Source organism: Protopterus annectens, chromosome 1.part2 (genome assembly GCF_019279795.1).
Source record: "Protopterus annectens isolate FY-2018-M chromosome 1.part2, PAN1.0, whole genome shotgun sequence".
Lineage (NCBI taxonomy): Eukaryota > Metazoa > Chordata > Ceratodontiformes > Protopteridae > Protopterus > Protopterus annectens.
In genome coordinates this window covers 448,150,822-448,169,051 of record NC_056727.1, presented here as the reverse complement: position 1 = coordinate 448,169,051, position 18,230 = coordinate 448,150,822, and the positions used below count along the sequence as shown (strand labels likewise).

Below are 18,230 nucleotides of genomic sequence, written 5' to 3'. Positions count from 1 at the left end.
GTCAACTCCTGTGCTTTTCTCCATCTCTCAATCATTTTCCTTTGGAACAAGTCTCTCCATGTTCTCTATTATCTGAAGAATGAGAAGCGGAGTACCCTTCTGTTGTTGGTTCACTCTTGTTAGTCAAACTTCTGCATTTCCTCCTTGGCCTGTTCTGCATCAAAAATGACACTGAACCGCCAGGAAAAAAGTATTCTGAAGACTGCTGGATACAGCAGCTTTAATTTCATACTTGCCTCTTGATATTCTTTGATTACTGGACTAACTTACTCTTCTGTTTGGTACACAGTGAAAAATTAAAATTATTCTCCGCAATCACTCTACTGTCTCTAACTTTTAATATTTTGCCATTTTGCCACATTTTTGTCAGGATCAACTCTTTCTGCTGATAATTTTGTATCTTTACTACTATAGATATTTGCTGCTTTCTCGTGGCCAGATTTGGTGCATAAACAGTTCCTGCTGTGGAATACCAGTCCAGCTGTTTATTTGTGACTTCATAAAATGAATACAGTCCATTCCTTCTAATTTACCTGATACAGAAGAAAATATCAGATTGTCATTATATGCTCCTTCCCCTAATTCTACCATTTTTGAAACATCTCTTCTTGAGCAGTGTCATACTCAACCAGCCTTTTCTTCATTTCATCCTCTGATCTTTACAGTTTTAACAGCTGAATATCTGTTTAAAGCTTCTTTCATTTTTCCAGTCTTTTATTTGAGTTGGTAAAGTCCAAGTGTCTCATTTATTTTAATCAGTTCTGAGCACATCTGACTTTTTCTCCCTCTAGATTACTGGAGGCCACGTCTTGCACCACAGCTGGAGCGTGAATTTGTTTGCTGAACAGCTGCAGGATTCTTCCCAGTTAGCGTTTTTTTTTTTCTTTTCTTTTTCTAGTTTATTTTCTTTCAGGATCTCTTTTCTGGCATCCAGGCAGGCAGTCTACTTACTAGCCTGTTAACAGAATATCACTGGCTGTTGTTTCTCAGTTTCTATTTTTACACTGGGAGAGCTGAAAAACTGTTGATCAGTGTGCAGTCATCTTGGAAGTCCCCAAGTAGAGGATGGTTTGAATATAAGTGTAGTTTGATATAGGATGTGGGTAGAGGTTTGAAGGTGAAAATGGTTGTGGTGATGTATGTGGCTGGTGGGAAGGGTTGGAACTGGATGTTGGAGGATTCTTATTTAGGGATGCTACACTATCTATGAAATTCTACTGCACCTTCAAGTGATATGTTATTGGGAGAGGAATTAGGGTTGAATTTTTGGCTGGGATGCAAGATTTCTTCAATGGCTGATCAGAATCTTTTAGAGTTGTGTTTGCAATTGTTCTAAAAGTTGTTATAGTACAGCTTTTGTCTTCATTTATTTGCTTTTTAGTACAGTTGAAGCAAAATCTGACGTTTGAAATATTGTGGTGTTTTATATTTTTTGCCATTCTATGTTTTTTTTTTCTATTGTGCATTATCATTCTCTTTGACTAGCCAAACTGCATTACTTGTTTTTCGTTTCTTCCTTTTAGGAGGTGCAAAGCTATTTAGGATATACAGGAAAGCAAATTCATTTATAGCATCAACTAAAGGGAGGATTTTTAGGATGTTCCGTTTAATAGATGATAGGCTAGTAATAAGTGGATAAATAATGGCAAGCGGTAACTGCCAATAACCACATGAACTGATTGGCAGGTGTGAGACCTGCTTTGAAACTGGTGGTAAGATAGCATAAGATCCCCAAACTATGTCTACGTATGTACCCTTATGACCAAAGACTTAGGTCATATGTCAGACGTATGACCTTATGGAAGATTTTGGTTTTGGTATGCTGGCCGGACATCAGGATACCTCAGCAAGATAACCCATAAGTACTAGAATTCTTCAACAGTGATCTAACAAAGGACATCTCAGTCAAACTGAAGAGTTTGACATGAGCTTGAAATTTATGTGCTAAGACGGAGTACTGGTAACTTCCCAACTATGGGTGAACAATCAGTTCGATCTGTGCTCTTTATGGAGTATGCCACAAAGACACGTGTTTTTCTTGTACCTTTGTTTTTGTTTCTTTTCAGATTGCCTTCCTATTCAAGTTCAAATGAAATAAAATATCACATATCAAAATATCAAGCTATGTTATACAGATAGTTTCAATGTTAATTAAAAGGTGAATAAAGAGTGAAATTTGAAGCATTCTTAAAAAGAAAGATAACTTGTTTGCTTCTTTAGTTTGCAAGAAGATTATAATAGCACTTGAGAAAGTTTATACATGTGCACATAAAGACAGTGCACAGTATGGGACCTAGTACTTCAAGTCCATGATAAAGATTATGTATTAGAAGAAAATATTATTTTGGAAAGCATAACCCATAAAACAGGTGTTTATTTTTGGGATGACAACTGTTTTTTGTTCATGGTAGGATGATATGCTAACTAAAAGTGGAAAGAAGAGTGGCATTTTAAATACACCCAAAAGAAAATGTTTGGCAGCCATCACACGAGAAAAGAGATTTTGATATATGTAACAAAAGGGATAGTTTTGATCAGAACTTGTAAATCTTTGAGGGAGGAGAGACTAGAGCTACTCTACAGAAGTTATGACTAAACAATGTTAATGCCTTCAAGTCAGCAGGAGTGTTGAAATCTATTAATGATAACAAATGGCTACCTTTTAGATGTTTGTAATATAATCTAATAGGTTTAGAAGTTATTATATTGTGTGGGCAATCTAAACTTGGGTAAAACAATCTGATAAAGGATCATTATTGAAAGTGGGGGATCTCTGTAGAAGGTTAGAAGATAAATATTTATTTAATGATTACTGTTATATTCATTTTACCTGGGGAAGTCTTACAAATTAGTGTATTAGCATTGGTGGTCATTACAGAGTTTATGAAATATAACACCACCCAATAACTACGAATAATAAGACGAAAGCGAAAACTGGACAGCTTTTACAGGTAAGTGGTACATTATGAGGTAAGCATGACTGAAAGAATGGTGAATAACACAAGATATGAAAGATCAGAATGACTACGTGGAACAAAGTTCTAATGGTGGTAAATATAGCCTGACAGAGTTGTTTAACTTTTCAAATAGTATATTAATACATGGAAAGGTAGATATTCATGGGTACCCCTTGTGAAAAATGAAAATGTGATGGCTTTGCAGTAGTGCTTACACTTTACTAATGTATTTGAAAATGGAGCCAAGTGTGTTTATGGAAAATATTAAATATGAAAAATTGAAACTCTACTTATTCTTTCTCTTTTGTTGATATACTGATCCCAAGCCTTACAAACGTCTTACTTCAGAATACCTTTATTATAGTCAGCCTGTATTATTTCCCTTCCTTTTTGTTTTCTCATATGGCAGAGTAGCCCTGTGGTTACCTGCTATCTTCCTAGATGGCTCTTTCACCACTGTGACTTGCTTAACAAACCTAGGTCACTGACACTTTAGACTGGCACAGAAATTCTACACCTGATGAAGTGACATAAATGCAATCCAAACATAAACAAGCAAAATGAGAAAAAAAGGAAGGGACATAAAACAAGCTGAATATAATAAAGGTAACATGAAAGATGTTCATAGGGCTTGATGCAAGACCAAGCAAATTTTAACTGTGGAAATTAAAAAACTGATAAGCTAACTGTTACATGAATACAAACTGAACTTGCTGGAAACAAGACTATTAGGAAGAAGCATTCTGGTAGGGTATGTGAATGAAATACAACATATATTGCTTAGGGCAATATAAAAGGTAAAAATTACCTGGTTTCCTGGATAGGGATATTTCAGGAAAGTAGGAAAGAAGCTGTGTGGGCTAAAATATTTTTTGACTGTTGCTAAACCACCATAAACATTTGAAAGGAATGTGGATTCACAATACATGCATTTTTAATACACATCTTTAATGTTAAAAAAATGCACCATCGCAAGCTTAATGCAGCTACAATGATAAAATTAACAGCCAACTGTTCACATACATGAAAACGGTTTGGAAACCATTCCGTGAACATTGCAGCAGCTTCCTTCTCAAAGGATATTTACTATTAAACTCAGTGTTAAGGTCAGACAGCACCTTTAGGAATTTATGCCAGTTCCCTAGCTGCAAGGGTAATATCCTAAAATGAGCACGGACAGATGTGTGCTAAAAGCCCCTTAGGCCAAGGATCAATTTTTTTTTTACTTTGTGGTACTTCAGGATGTAAGGAGTAAATATAATTTCCTTTTCTGATCCACAGGAACTTGTGAAATGCTCCTTGGTGCTTGGTAAACATATGTACCAACATGCAACTCCATAACTAGAAAACACTGAGAACAGAGATGTGAAAGGCCTGGAACTGTGGGCTGGGATACTGAAAGTGCAAGAACAGACCATGATTTGTCCCTTTCATCTCTATGGTACAAATTCAAAGTGATAATCACTAACTGGTAGAAATGATGTACCCAGTTTCCTCAAGTGTTGTATGGATTAGGTGTAACAATTTTCTTAAACTAATGTAAACACCATACCACAACGTTTTATCTACTCTCAATGTCCAAACTGAAAATGACCAGAGTTTTACATCATGTGATACTTCTTACTGAGCATCTTGGTACTTCAATTGGTTTCAGCTTCCCACATGCTCAGGAGCTAATAAAAAAGTGATAAAAGATGTCACAAGCTAGTTAATTATGACTATCTGTCATCTCATACTTCTCTCTCCTGCTCATAAAAACTCGTGGTTTTGCAGCAATTTGTCATAATCGTAACTTTTTTGCAGTAGTCTGTCACAAGTACAAGTCAGTATCTATCAATAACAAATGTTGGTCTTCATTTTGTGCTTACAATCTATTATATCGGCGTCTTTATCAGTGGGGTGGGTTGATTGTAGTTAACAGGTTTATCAAAGGAAGCTTTTGTACATTAACATCTTCTGTGAGCTCTCTTGTTCACAGGAAGAACTGAAAAACTGATGTTGTTAAAACCTTTTAAACACTGATATTTTAGTTCAGTACAAGAACAGGTTTACCTCCTGTGAAAAAAAAGAGTGAAAAACCTTACACGTAGCTATTTTACCGCCAAAATTCTCCTGGAGTCCCCTTTTACATTTAATTTTTTTACACTAAATGTTAAACAACACATTTCTGTCCCAACAGTGATTGAAATAAGGGAAGATGCTCTTCACAGGCTCAATTAGCATGTGATACAAAAAACAGAGAGAAAAAAAACACCTTACTAAAAACTCACCCCCCCAACACTCACAAGTTCACCTTTTTGTAGAATAAACTATTACTGTGAAGATGCCAGAATCTGAAGATGGACAGACATTTATCTGGCAGACAGTGGAGCACCATCTATTATTCTCTCATTTAAAAGTTCTTCATAGGATAGCAGAAGCTACGTAAAGATAGGCTGAAGAAAGTTTGAAATTGAAGTTCAATTGTAATGCAGAACCAATGAATATCAAAAAAGTACCTAACTAACAACAGAAACATTAACAAATGCAAAAAAAAAAAAAAAAAAAGTAAAGGATCTGGAAGCATTCATGTCATAACATCATAAGAGCTTAAGAATTGACTTTTATCATTCTTCTCCATTGAGCCATTAGCAAACATCACTGTGGTCCTCAGTGGAGTATTCTCCAAAACATCTCAGCTTAGACGTCTTCCTGTTGTCTAATGGCCTCCAATTATTTATTTATTTATTTTATTTACTTGCAGTTGGTTAACCAGGATAAGAACCCGTTTTCAATGGAGTCCTGGGGCGAAAAGCTCCAAAACAAAGGTTACAAAAAGATTACAGCAGTTTACATTTTCAATCATTTGTAGGTTCAAGACAAAGCTTCAAAACAATGGTTACAAAAAGATTACAGCAGTTTACAATTTCAGTCATTTGTGTGTTCAAGACAAAACAAATTACAATGCAATTTTTTGGTTTCATTTTGTAGAAAACCAAGATTTAAGCAGGTACAATAACATTTTTTAGGTTACATTTTGTAGAAAAACAAAACATTGCTTTAATAAATATACAGTTTCTTGAAATGGAATAGTAGGATTTGAGAATTATAAGAGGTTATTTACAGTTGGCTTATTATTTGGTGTCTGGTAATATATGATATAGTTGCCTGTAGGACGTGGAGAATAGGCTATGAGGGGTGGGATGTTAGATGTGAGTGCAGTGATTTTTTAAAGGCAGGGAGGTTGGTGGTGGTGGTATGGATGGAGCAAGGGAGTGATTTCCATAGGTGTGCCAGGGCAAAGGACAGGAGGTTTTGTCCTGGAGAGCGAAGGGGTTTGTACAGTTCTATTAGGTTTTGGTTGTTAGATCTTAGGAGTCTTTGTGGCTGGTGCATTTTAAAGGTAGAGCCGAGGGAGGGATGAAAAAATGAGTTTGTGAGCATAAGTAAGCTGAGTATAGGAGAGATAGTTGGGAATCTCTAGCCAGTTTAGTTTGTGGAAAGATGCACAGTGATGGGTTGATGATTTGTGGCTAGTGGCAAATTTGGCAATTTTATTATAACAAGAGGACAGTTTTGTTTTGAGAGATGATTGTAGGCTTGTTAGGAGAGGGGCACCATAAAGGAGGGAAGGGATGAGAAATGTAGTAGCGAGAGTGAGCTTAGTAGATGTAATGAGGAATCAATTGGGTCGGTAGAGCATGCCAAGATTTTGGTGGGTTTTATTATGGTTAGTTGTAGGTGGGTGTTGAATTTAAGCTGGTCTTCAATCTGGACTCCTAGTAGTTTGGTTTCAGATACCAGTTCAAGAGGTGTGTTATTCTGGCTGGTGATGGAGAATAGTTTTCTATCAATGGTGTTGGATTTTTGAGGGGGTAAACACCATAAGTTTGTTTTTTGATGCATTGAGTGCTAGATGATTGTCTTTCATCCACTGTTCTGTGGTAGAGAAGGTGTCTTGAGTCAGTTTTAAGAGATTGGGGATGGATGTGGCTGCACGGATAATTGTAGAATCATCTGCATATTGAATAAGGTAAGCATGAGGGATTGAGCGGAAGAAATCATTTATAAATATATTGAAGAGGAGAGGACCCAAAATGGAACCCTGGGGGACACCAGTGGGGGTGTTAAGGAAAGAGGAGATGGCTTTTTTCCACTTTACAGCTTGTTGCCTGTTGGGGAGCTGGCTGGTGAACCAATTGAGAGAGGAAGGGGATAGGTTTAGGTTAGATAGTTTAGTCAGGAGAAGGTTGTGAGAGATAGTATCGAAGGCCTTAGAGAGTCAAGAAGGAGGGTAGATGCAATAGAGCCAGAATCTCTGGCTTTATTTACAGTTTCCAGGAATGTTAGGAGGGCAGTCATGGTGCTGTGACTGGGTCTGAATCCATGTTGTGTGGAAGTTAGCAAGTTATTATCTAAGAAATAGGGAAGATGTTGTCAGCTATAAGCCAAGCCCTTAAGGCTTAGGGAATGCTGCAGAACAAGGAGCCAATATCCATAGCTAGATGGTTTAGTGGTTATACTAACACTAACGTCCCATGATTCAAAAGCATGGACATTGTTATCAAGCATAATGCAGACAGAAAGTCATGCATGCCTGCCTGCTAAGCCACTTACAGTCCATATTTGCTGAAACTAGCAGCACTATCCAACCTGTCTTCATCAGAGGACAGTCCTAGAGCAGATCTAACATCCACCAAGGTGACACAGCAGCCCTGTGGTTAGCTGACAATATCTTCCTATAAAGCTCTTTCAGCACTTTGTCTTACTTATCAAACCTGAGTCACGGACACTATAGACTGGCACAGAAATTATACACCTGTTGAAGTGACAGAAATACAACTCAACGATAAACAAGCATCACAAGAAAACAAAAAAGGTTGATATTATGTATAAGAAGCTGCACTGTCAGAGAAAAAAATTAATATTTAACAACACTGTTATATATTAGTAGTGTGCAGAGTGGTGTATGCAGGGTTAGGCTTTAGCACCAATCATTTGTCTGTGTTAGCTTCTTCTATAATATGTTAACATCATTGGGGGACTCAATGATTACACCCAATGTGTAATCAGCAAACTTGGTAAGCCACAAGCCATCTACTTTGGCCTGAATTTCTGAAAAATAGATTCCAAACAGTAACAAGCTCAGTACAGATCCTTGAGGTACGCCACTGGTGACTGCTCTACTGGTACAGGTGAAGTCCCCACTTTAACAACGTGAGTTCTGTCAGCCAGTTGGCTACCAATCTAGTGAAGTAAGGGTTAATCCCCAGCTGTGTGAGTTTCTCAATGATGCCCAAGTTGGGAATTGTGTCAAAATGCTTGGCTACGTCCAGAGAGGCAGTATGGACCGTCTTACCTTCATCCAGAGCTTTGGTGGCATTCTCAAAGAAGTCTGCCAGTTTAACAAGCATGATCTACCCTTAACAAAGCCAAACTGGGTTGGGTCAAGAGTTTGAAGGTCGCCTATGCTGTTCTTGATAAGGTCCATGATGATGCTTTCCATGGCCTTGCAAATGAGGCTGGTTGGGCTTATGGATCTACAGTTCCCAGGGTCAGTCGATGGGCCCCCTTTTTGCAAGGGCATTACTGTTGCTGTTCTCCACTCTGTTGGAACACATCCAGTTCTCAGGGTATGGTTAAAGACAGCTCCAAGGGGTAAGCAGCTTGGGATGTTGTCTGTTCCCATTGAGGCCATGTTTTTGGCCTTGGAGTGCACAAATATGACCTGCTCTCTAGAGATACTAGGGAGGGGACTAGTGTTAGGAATGGTTTGAGTTGTGGCTGGTGTGGACAGGGGATGTGAAGTCTGTGCCAAATCTTTTGGCTTGAAAGCTGGCAATTTCCTCAGGTGCTGTATGAGTGGTACCATCCACAACTAATTCAGCACATAGATGGGCATTCCCTTTTAAATTTCTGATGTAGCCAACGAATGCCTTACCATTATCCTTAGCTATGGATGCCATTTTATTTCCATAATTAGCTTTAGAGGATTCTACAAGATGTCTGATTTGCTTGTTCAAGACGTGGAGTTTTTTTTTTGTTTGCTGAGTCAGTTCCCTCTTGCTCTTAGACATCAGTTTCTTCTTCTCGTTATATAACTTATTTATACTGGAGGTCCACAAGGGTGGCTTATTTTTTCAGGAGGACTTGGTTTTGATCCAGTCAGGTATAGCAGAGTCTACACAGTTGTTTAGGTGTTTACACAAGGCATATGTGTACACCTCTACATAGAAGTCTTTATTGGCTGTGCTTTCAGGGGGTTTGAAACTTTTTATACTATCGCTTAGTAGCCTCTAGTTAGCCTTGGAAAAATGTTTTAGTTTTTTATTGCTCCTGTGGGGATATCAGGTCTTATAGTTATTTCAAACGAGACAGACTTCTGGTTCGACCTTACCAGGAAGGGTACCAACACTGGGGGGGGGGGGGTGTTACAGTGACCCCCCCCCATGTTGGTAAGTACTAAGTGTAGGACATCTGAACCCCTTGTGGGGGTGCAGACTATCTGTTCCAGGACATCTGTACTGATGAAGTCCAGGAACCTTTGGGTGATCATGACTGTGCTCATGTATGTCACCCAACTGATGGAAGGATAGTTGAAATCTCCCACAACCAAGGTGTTTGGCTGTACAGTGAATGACTCCAATATGTCCAGGTAGGCTGTAAGTTTTTCTTGGCTCATGGTGGGGGACCTATTCCCAACAACAATGTGGTAACATATTTTGCCTGTAGTTAGACCTGGAGTAGCTCAAGAGAGTCATACTGTTTAACCAGTTTCGAGGTATACTTAGCTTTAATGAAGACGGATGCACCTCCATCTTTGGTTCTTACACACTCATTCTCATTTTGAGATCTGAATGTGGAAGGCGTTGTAACCTTGCATGACCGGGTTGCTTTCTACAGTCCTGAACCAGGTCTCTGACTGCACAGACATCAACATCTTCCAGGGAAAGGAATGTTTTCAGAGAGTGCAGTTTCCTGTTTAGGCTCCTAGCATTAAGTAACATAATCTTGAGTTTGTCTCAAGTGGGTTTTGTTGCATCGGAAGTTTTATTTTTTTGACATTGCCTAAAAAAGGCACAATGGGGGAGTCAAGAGCCTTTGCCAGTATCCAAAAGCCAAGAGGAGATAGATGCAAACCATCTCTGGCAAAGTGCTGTTGTCTGTCAATCATGTCCTCCCAGGCTGACAAACACTTGACACCAGAAGCTAAGCCAATTGTTGAAGTCTTATCATTTTTTGTCTACATTGTAGCATTATCCTGGGTGAAGGCAGAATGCTGCTTAGGGCTAGGGTCATACCTGTCTGGGACACAATCTAAGAGTTCAGTCATGTCTCTCTTCATATAATCCACTGGAGGTACATCTCAAGTCATTCACTCTAACATGGACTATGACAGAGTTATAATGGTACTTGTTGAGTGACTTAAGAGTATGTGTGAGCTGAAGGATCCTGGCACCTGACAGGCAGCTGACCATGACCTTCTTGTCCAGCCTGGTGAGGGGGACATCTGTGTCTCTCACTTTTGAGTCACTTATAACAAATACATTTGGTCTTGAGGTGTTTTGCTTTAGAGGCTCATCATCCGAGACACTGGTATGTGAGTTATGTGTTGTGGACTCTATTCGTGTTCCGTTACATGTGAATGGTTTGAGCTTGGCAGTTCTCTGGTGTTTTGGTAGGCTTTTAGTGAGTACCTCCACATATGTGAGTTTATGTGTCTTGACCTTATCTTGTGTGACAGGAGAGGTGTGTGTGCTGACAACCTGTTTGATGTCCTGTTTTACTGTTATGTGAGAGGATTGATTCCAGCTGCATTGTATAGTTACATCTCTCACATACTGTATTTGTTTGCTTTAGGAGTAAGTGGTAGTCAGTATACACAAGGCAATTGCTATAATGCCTAAGGATGCCAATGTCAATCAGGCTGGCTGGAGAAATGTTGGGAGACTGACTGTCCATTGTCACAGGTTAAACTAAGTAGTATTAGGGAATGGGCTAGTTAGGTCAGCTTTTGTTCTAGAATTAACAAGGGGACTTATTCTACTGAGGATTAGGGATGAAAAACTATGGCAACACTGCTCAGTGCTTAGCTGAGTTGCCTGCAGTGCAGCAGTACACAGCTGATTTGCCCACAGTGCAACACAGAAGCTTGGGAGGGTTCTACTGACAGACCTCTATGGAAAAATTGTATTTCCAGGTGTCGTCATCTATATAGGGCACTGCTAACCTCCATTGTGCAGTGACACTCAAATGTGAGACTTAAATACAAGTGGAATTAAACAGTTTAAGACAAACTACCAAAGAGAAAGCCCCACACTGAGCCTTTCTCCAGCAATCTCCAACTCAGATGGGTCTTGTGCTACACAATTTTGTCACAAGAGTGTAGGAAGGCCCTCTTAATGTAAGATGGCTGGTTTTAGTGCTCAAGTGATACCAGTCTAATACACTGTTAATTACATTATCATATATATTATTAGGGCCAGTTTAAGTCCATTTCCTAGCTGAGAATTAAACGTTGTAATTTATGTTTGTGAAGTAAACACCTTAACCACTATACTAACTCCCAGATAAGAAGTGAACATAAACACACACACACACACACACACACACACACACACACACACACACACACACACACACACACGCATCAAGCTGACTGCAGTGAGAGTAGAAACTCCTACCTATTTACAGAGCACAGTACTTAAACCAAGTGCCGCAGCACAAGGCTAGGCTTACAATAGCCTTCAGAATGATGGTCTCGTTTACCCAGTGAGAGTTTCAGTACATTTTCAAAGAATGTGAGTTTCAAGGGAAAAGATGGGATGGGGTTGGCATAATGGTTAAGGTATTTACCTCACAGACACAATGTACAGGGTATGGTTCTCACCTTTGAAGGAAATGGGCTTAAAATGGCCCACAAGGGAAGCTAACCTAGCACTTATCAATGAACCAAAGTAATGCAATACATAAAAGCAAAAAAATATTATTGAACATTTTGTGTTTTGGCAAGAAAAATGATACAATCCAAAGATTATATAATCCAAACAACAAATCGGACTCCGTGCTTTCTAAAGGAAATAGAGCACACCACCATGGATATCAACATCTAAATAATCTCTTTAAAAACTTTAATAGGCTTTAAAGTACACACGAAACATAAAATAAAAACATGACGAGCCTTTAAAATCCACAATAAGCGCTTTCAGCCATAGCCTTCATCAAATCGTTAGTACTCTGGCACTCTCTTTCATGAATTCAAGTGCAATCATCCAATCAACAGCTTCTCTTCAGGGCAACACCTTTATTTTAACCAGTCAATGTTGCCCTGAAGAGAGGTTGTTGATTGGATGATTACACAAGAATTCATGAAAGAGAGCGCCAGAGTACTAACAATCTCAAAGTCTATGGCCGAAAGCACTCATTGTGGATTTTTAAGGCTCTTCATGTTTTTATTTTATGTTTCGTGTATACTTTAAAGTCTATTAAAGTTTTTAGAGAGATTATTTTGATGTGGATGTCCTTGGTGGTGTGCTCTATTTCCTTTAGAAAGCACAAAGTTCTTTACTTGAGCCACCTTTAGTAGTCAAGAGTTTGTTTGCTTAGTTGGTTAAAGAACAAATAGGACGTTAATAAAATTTCATAAAGCAATGTAGTCAGTACAGTCACACTGCTGAAAAATTAAACTTAGAACTGCTCATAGTTTGGGGATATGCTCAAATACACGTAACATGGATGAGATATGGAACGCTGTAGTATTCTGAAGTGGTTAAAAATACAGTTTTGTTGAATCCATTTATAGTATTTACAAAACAACCAGAAGATGGGAAAGGGGTAGAGAAAGAGATGGAGAAAACACAGGTCCTATAACTTATTGGCTCAGTCGTGGTTATAAAGGGTCGAAGCAGCAGCCCACAAATCTGGTTCATAGGTGTTTACTAGGCCAATGACCACAAGGGCCTTTTTAAGCCTAGTCATGCATCCCAAATCTCTGACAAGTTCTGATACCCTTGATAAGTGTAAGCATGGGCATGGTAGATTAACCATTTACAGGTTACTTGTTTGCATTAGAGACATAAGTGCCAAATCAGGGATGAATTTCCATTTTCCCATCCAATTGTCCAAGCTGCACTTGAATTGGGTTAGGGAGGAACTCTGCTTCACATGGATGGGGAGCCTGTTCCATAGATTGGGGGTCTCTGGGATACATACCTATCTCTCCAGCAGGTCCTATTTATAATCACAGGCAAGGTTTAAGTCTTTAGAACTGGTAATTCTGGTACTGTTTGTTTTGTTGCTATGCAGGAGGTCCACCAGAATGGGGTCTGACAATGCCCTGTATGCCAGGCACAGATCTCCCCTCAAAAGCCTGTAGCAGACAGAATACAGGGATAGGGTCTTGAGGCGGTCTGCATAGGACACACTACTTACACCTTGCATTCTTTTAGCGAGGAACCTCTGTGGATGTTCCAGTTGTTGGATATGCCTGGCTAGGTACATACCAAAGGGGGAATTGTACTCAATGATAGGTCTTAAGAATGCCGAATACAGTGAAACAATGACTTCCTTGGACTTAGATGCCATACCTTTGTTTATAAGTTGTGCAACATGGAATGATTTTCTCACTACTGTAGACACATGATGATCAAAGGCTAGATTACGATCTGTATGTGTCCCCAAGTCCCTGACTATTGGGTGAACTCTAAGGGGTGCATTGTCAATATGGCAGTTACCAGGGATGATGACTTCCCAAAGGATACTATTATGCACTTTTTGGCATTTAGTTTTAGTCCATGGCTCTGACACTAGTTGTGTGTCTGTGTCAGCCTCTCCTGGAGAACATTTGTGTCAGTGTGAGATTCAATGACAGCTCCTAATTTGCAATCATCTGCAAATTTAGTCTGCCAGAGACCATCAACATTGGCCTTGACTTCTGAGAAGTAAATGCCAAAAAAGGAGCAGTCCAAAGACTGATCCCTGAGGGACTCCACTTGTGACTGGGCTATATGTAGAGGTGGACTCCCCAATTATAACTTCTGGGTCCTGTCAGTGAGCCAGTTTGCTATCCACTGGGTGACATACGGGTTTGTACCCAACCTCTTGAGTTTGTCAACAATGCCCGAGTGGAGTATTGTGTCAAATACCTTGGCCAGGTCAAGGTAGGCAGTATGAACAATTTTGACCTCATCTATTGCTTTGGTGACCTTCTCAAAGAAGTCCACCAGGTTGAGTAGGCATGATCTGCCCTTGACGAAACCAGACTGGGTTGGGTCCAGTGTCTAGAGGTTTACTATACCTCTAATGATCATCTCCATGATAATTCTTTCCATGGCTTTACATACAAGATTAGTGAGACTTATGGGTCTGTTGTTACCAAGGTCTGTAGATGGCCCACTTTTGTGCAAAGGGCTGACTGTTGCCTTTCTCCATTCATGAGGCACAAAGCCTGTTTGGAGGCTAACAGTTAAACAGTAATTCCAGAGGCCCTGATAGGTCATGTTTTATGCTATTTAGAAGGCATCCTGGGATATTGCCTAGGCCCACTGATACAGTGTTCTTGGTCTTAGAGACAAAGCATTAAGGACCTGTTCTCTAGTGATAGTAGGGGGAGTTATAACTGATATTTCCTAAAGGAAAGTTGAGGGGGAGAAAGGAGTAAAGTTGGAACATAATATATCTGCAGGAGGTTTGCTATATCTTCTGGCTCAGTACAGGTGGCCCCATTTACAATGAGCTCTGCACACAGTTGTGTATTGCTTTTGAGGTTGCGGACATAGCTAAAGAATGCTTTGGGGTTGTCCTTGGCCTGAGAGGCTAAATTTACCTCAAATTTGGCATTGGTAGACTATTTGTTCTCCGAGTTGTTTGTTTAGTTTGATGAGAGTGCTTTTATCCTGCTGGGTGCTGCACCTCATAATTTTTGCCAGGATTTTCTGCCTCCTGTTATACATCTGACTGATTTTGTGATTCCAACAGGGTGGCTTGTTTTTTGAGTTAGTTCTGCATTTCTTCCTGGTGGGTACAGCTGCCTCTATGCAGGCATTAACATGGTTGTACAGGGTTCCTGTGAACAGTTCTGCATAGGCAGATGTGTTCTCAGGGTTTATGGGGGCTTGAAATTTTGCCAGGTTCTCACTTAGTAGCAGGAGGTTAGCCTTAGAATAGTTCCTGAATATTCCTGGTTTAGCTGGGGGTCCAGGTTTTATTTTTACTTCAAAGAAGACCATTGTGTGGCCTGATCTTACCAGGGAAGGCACTACAGTAAGGGGTGTGCAGCAGTCTCCCATATAGTGAGGACCAGATCCAGTATGGTTGCACCCCTGGCTGGTGTATTGACTACCTGGTCCAGGGAGATTTTGTTTACAAAATCCAGGAATCTCTGTGCATGTAAGTTTGATGTCATATTTGATTCCCAGTTAATTGTGGGGTAGTTAAAGTCACCCATGAATATTGTACTGGGTTGGATGGTTAGTGTTTCTAATAAGTTTAAATACGTGGTATGGGTTTCCTGGGTCATAGAGGGGGACCTATAGCTTGCAAGGAAGTGGTATTGGATTTTACCTATGGTGATTTGAACATGGAGCAGCTCAAGTACATTGTTAAAGTTACTATAGTAAAACTGTATCCAGACCATAAAAACAGGAGCACTTCACACTTTCTGCAAGACTTTTTTTAATTTTTGATCTGAATTAAGTGCAGGACTGAACTCTGAACTTTTTTTTTTTTTTTATGGTAGATGGAAGAGATTGCCACAGTTTAGGGTAATTAAACAAACTGTGGTCTACAATGCATAGCCCCCATAGACATAAAAAAGAAACTGAAACCAATTAAATTTATTCTCACTCAGGTAATGAACTAAAACAATGAGTAAAGAGGTCACACAGAAAAACCAAATGGTTAAAAAACCCAAAGACAAATCTAGTAAAGCTAGTCTTTCCACTGTGTGATACCTTAAACCTCTTGTATCAGAGGCAACGTGGGATATATGCAAATTACCCTTTAAGGATATCAAGTGTTTCAGCTAAATGGCAGTACTGAATGTCCATGCCTCTTTCTTTTACTTTTAAGTCTATTTATGGACAATTTTAGGCCAATAAAGCCAAACCCATCTAGCTGTGGACATGCATGTTTCTGCCTTCTTATGGTATCATCAGCACAGCATAAGAGGAATGTTTGACTTTTGGAAACACATGGTTGTCATACCCAACTGATATCCCCAAACATTAGGGTGTCTACAAAACATCCCAACTAACAAACTATTAGTATCTTGTATCAGAGGCATATATCCCAGATTGCCTCTGATACAAGAGGTTTAAGGTATCACACCCAAGTAATGAAGGAAAAGATGTGAAACATTTTCAAGCCATTAAGTTTTATTTCCTTCACACAAAAAAAGTTGGCAGGTTATAAAACAGATGTGTCAAGTACATGATGGAATCAAAACAGTGAAGGAATTCCAATATGTATGAGAGAGAGAGAAAGATGATCCTTCTGAGGATGTGGGAAAAAGTAAACTATTGATTTAACCAAGATCAATAACTGGGAAAATGGTCAAAATGGGCAGGAGAAGTAGTTTTTCATCAGAATTTTAACTGTTACACAAAGCTCTTTGACAAATGTACAACTACAATGTAATATTCTTATTATGCTGTGCTACAGGATTCACATGATTTTGTAAGGTCAAATATTTTCACAATAAAAAGTAATATGAACGAAAGAAATATTTAATACAAGCCAAGCAAAAAATAAACGGCTGTAGCAAAAAAATAAGAATTTAAATAAAGGGTAATATTAACACAAAATCCAATGGAAACTGTCTACAAAAATGTCAAGTAACTGAAGCACTGAAACCACACAACCACACACACACACACACACACACAAACATCATGTAAATATCCTACCGTTGAAAGCAGTCTGTTGATGGCCATTGCCCTCTGTTGTGCTTCAATATGAGGCATGTCATTCTGTATCACCTGGTCTGTGATACCATGTGGGAATTGCTGACATAACTCTATAATTCTGTAAAAGAAATAAGGAAAATACTTGTAAACAATGAAAAAAAGTGATACTTCGCTGTAGCTGCATATTTATTTATTTTTTAGTTGTTTGATGACTGGTGTAGTGGACTGATCACAATGGGTCCATTTCAGCCACTTCCCAGATGAAAACGTTAGACTACACCTGCCAAATACTTAAGCTGAAACTAACAAAAAACTAACAACACATACAAAATGTAGTAAAAGTCTATACAAAAGAAATGAGACATTGCCATCATATTTACCGCATAAAATACTTGTCAAACACAGCAAAATGACAACAGTATTACTCATACTACTAAACAAGTGCAGAATGAGCTTTATGTGTGACTAAAGGTAAACCAGTTCAGTCACACTTCAGGACAGTAAGAAAAGCAGGACTGTGCCCTCTTTCTTTGAAGTGTACTGACAATTTTGTACGAAAATCTGACGTAGCCTCACAATTCCTGACATTAGTAGTAAGGGTGTCCCGGAGTTTTCAAACAAGTCAAGATGTTGATGGCTTTTTTTTTGGGGGGGGGGGCAATTTGGTCCTGCTGACCATCTAATCAATTGCTCCTTACCAAGGAAGGGCAAATCATGGCTCAGCTGTCATCCAGGAAGCCATCAAGGGATTTTCTTCATTCCTGCACTGATGTCCCTACATGCTAAATAAGCACATGTGAAGATGGGTGCAGCATAGAACTGTGACCCACTTCCATGAGTGACAAGACAGTCCTGCCCCCCTGAAAGCAGAAAGCTCCTGTTAGGACCCCAGTATCCTGAGAGATATGACATACACCCTCAACCTTGTCCGAGGAGAGATGCACAAGCCATAACTTTGGACTGTTACCTCATCTCCCTTCCTGCCTAGCTCCTCCAGTGCCTGGACTGCTAACTAACCCCAGTTCAGCTGAGTCACACTCAAGCCTCCATTACTTCCAAGACCCTTAGGCAATGAAGAGTTGCTGGCACTCTGAAAACAGTGTAGCATTGTAAATGTAGGGGGCCTGGGTAGTAAGGTGGGTGTGCAATAGCAAACAGAGTTCAGAATAAGTTTTGGAAAAGAACTGTAGGACTACTTTCAATATTTTAAATATAAAGATCAGGATAGGTAGATAAATCCATTCTTTATCTGGGAGAAAATTAACTCCAGAAAGAGTTGCAGTACTGCTCAAGTTTGGGAGAATAAAATAGTAAGTCTACAGATAGGTTGGACCCGGTTTGCAGGACTTTTAGGCTTTTGCAGGAAATGTATATATGCAAGGAGAGGAAG

The 18,230-nt window shown here is 39.4% G+C and overlaps 1 protein-coding gene across 1 annotated transcript in view; it reads right to left on the bottom strand.

The window, feature by feature from the left end:
* Positions 1-18,230, bottom strand: part of POLR3F (RNA polymerase III subunit F) — a 1,043,854-nt gene that overhangs the window by 865,344 nt on the left and 160,280 nt on the right. The window contains exon 2 of the mRNA XM_044056984.1: positions 16,841-16,958. Within this exon, the coding sequence (XP_043912919.1) occupies positions 16,841-16,958 (118 nt within the window). The remainder of the gene's footprint in view (positions 1-16,840; positions 16,959-18,230) is intronic.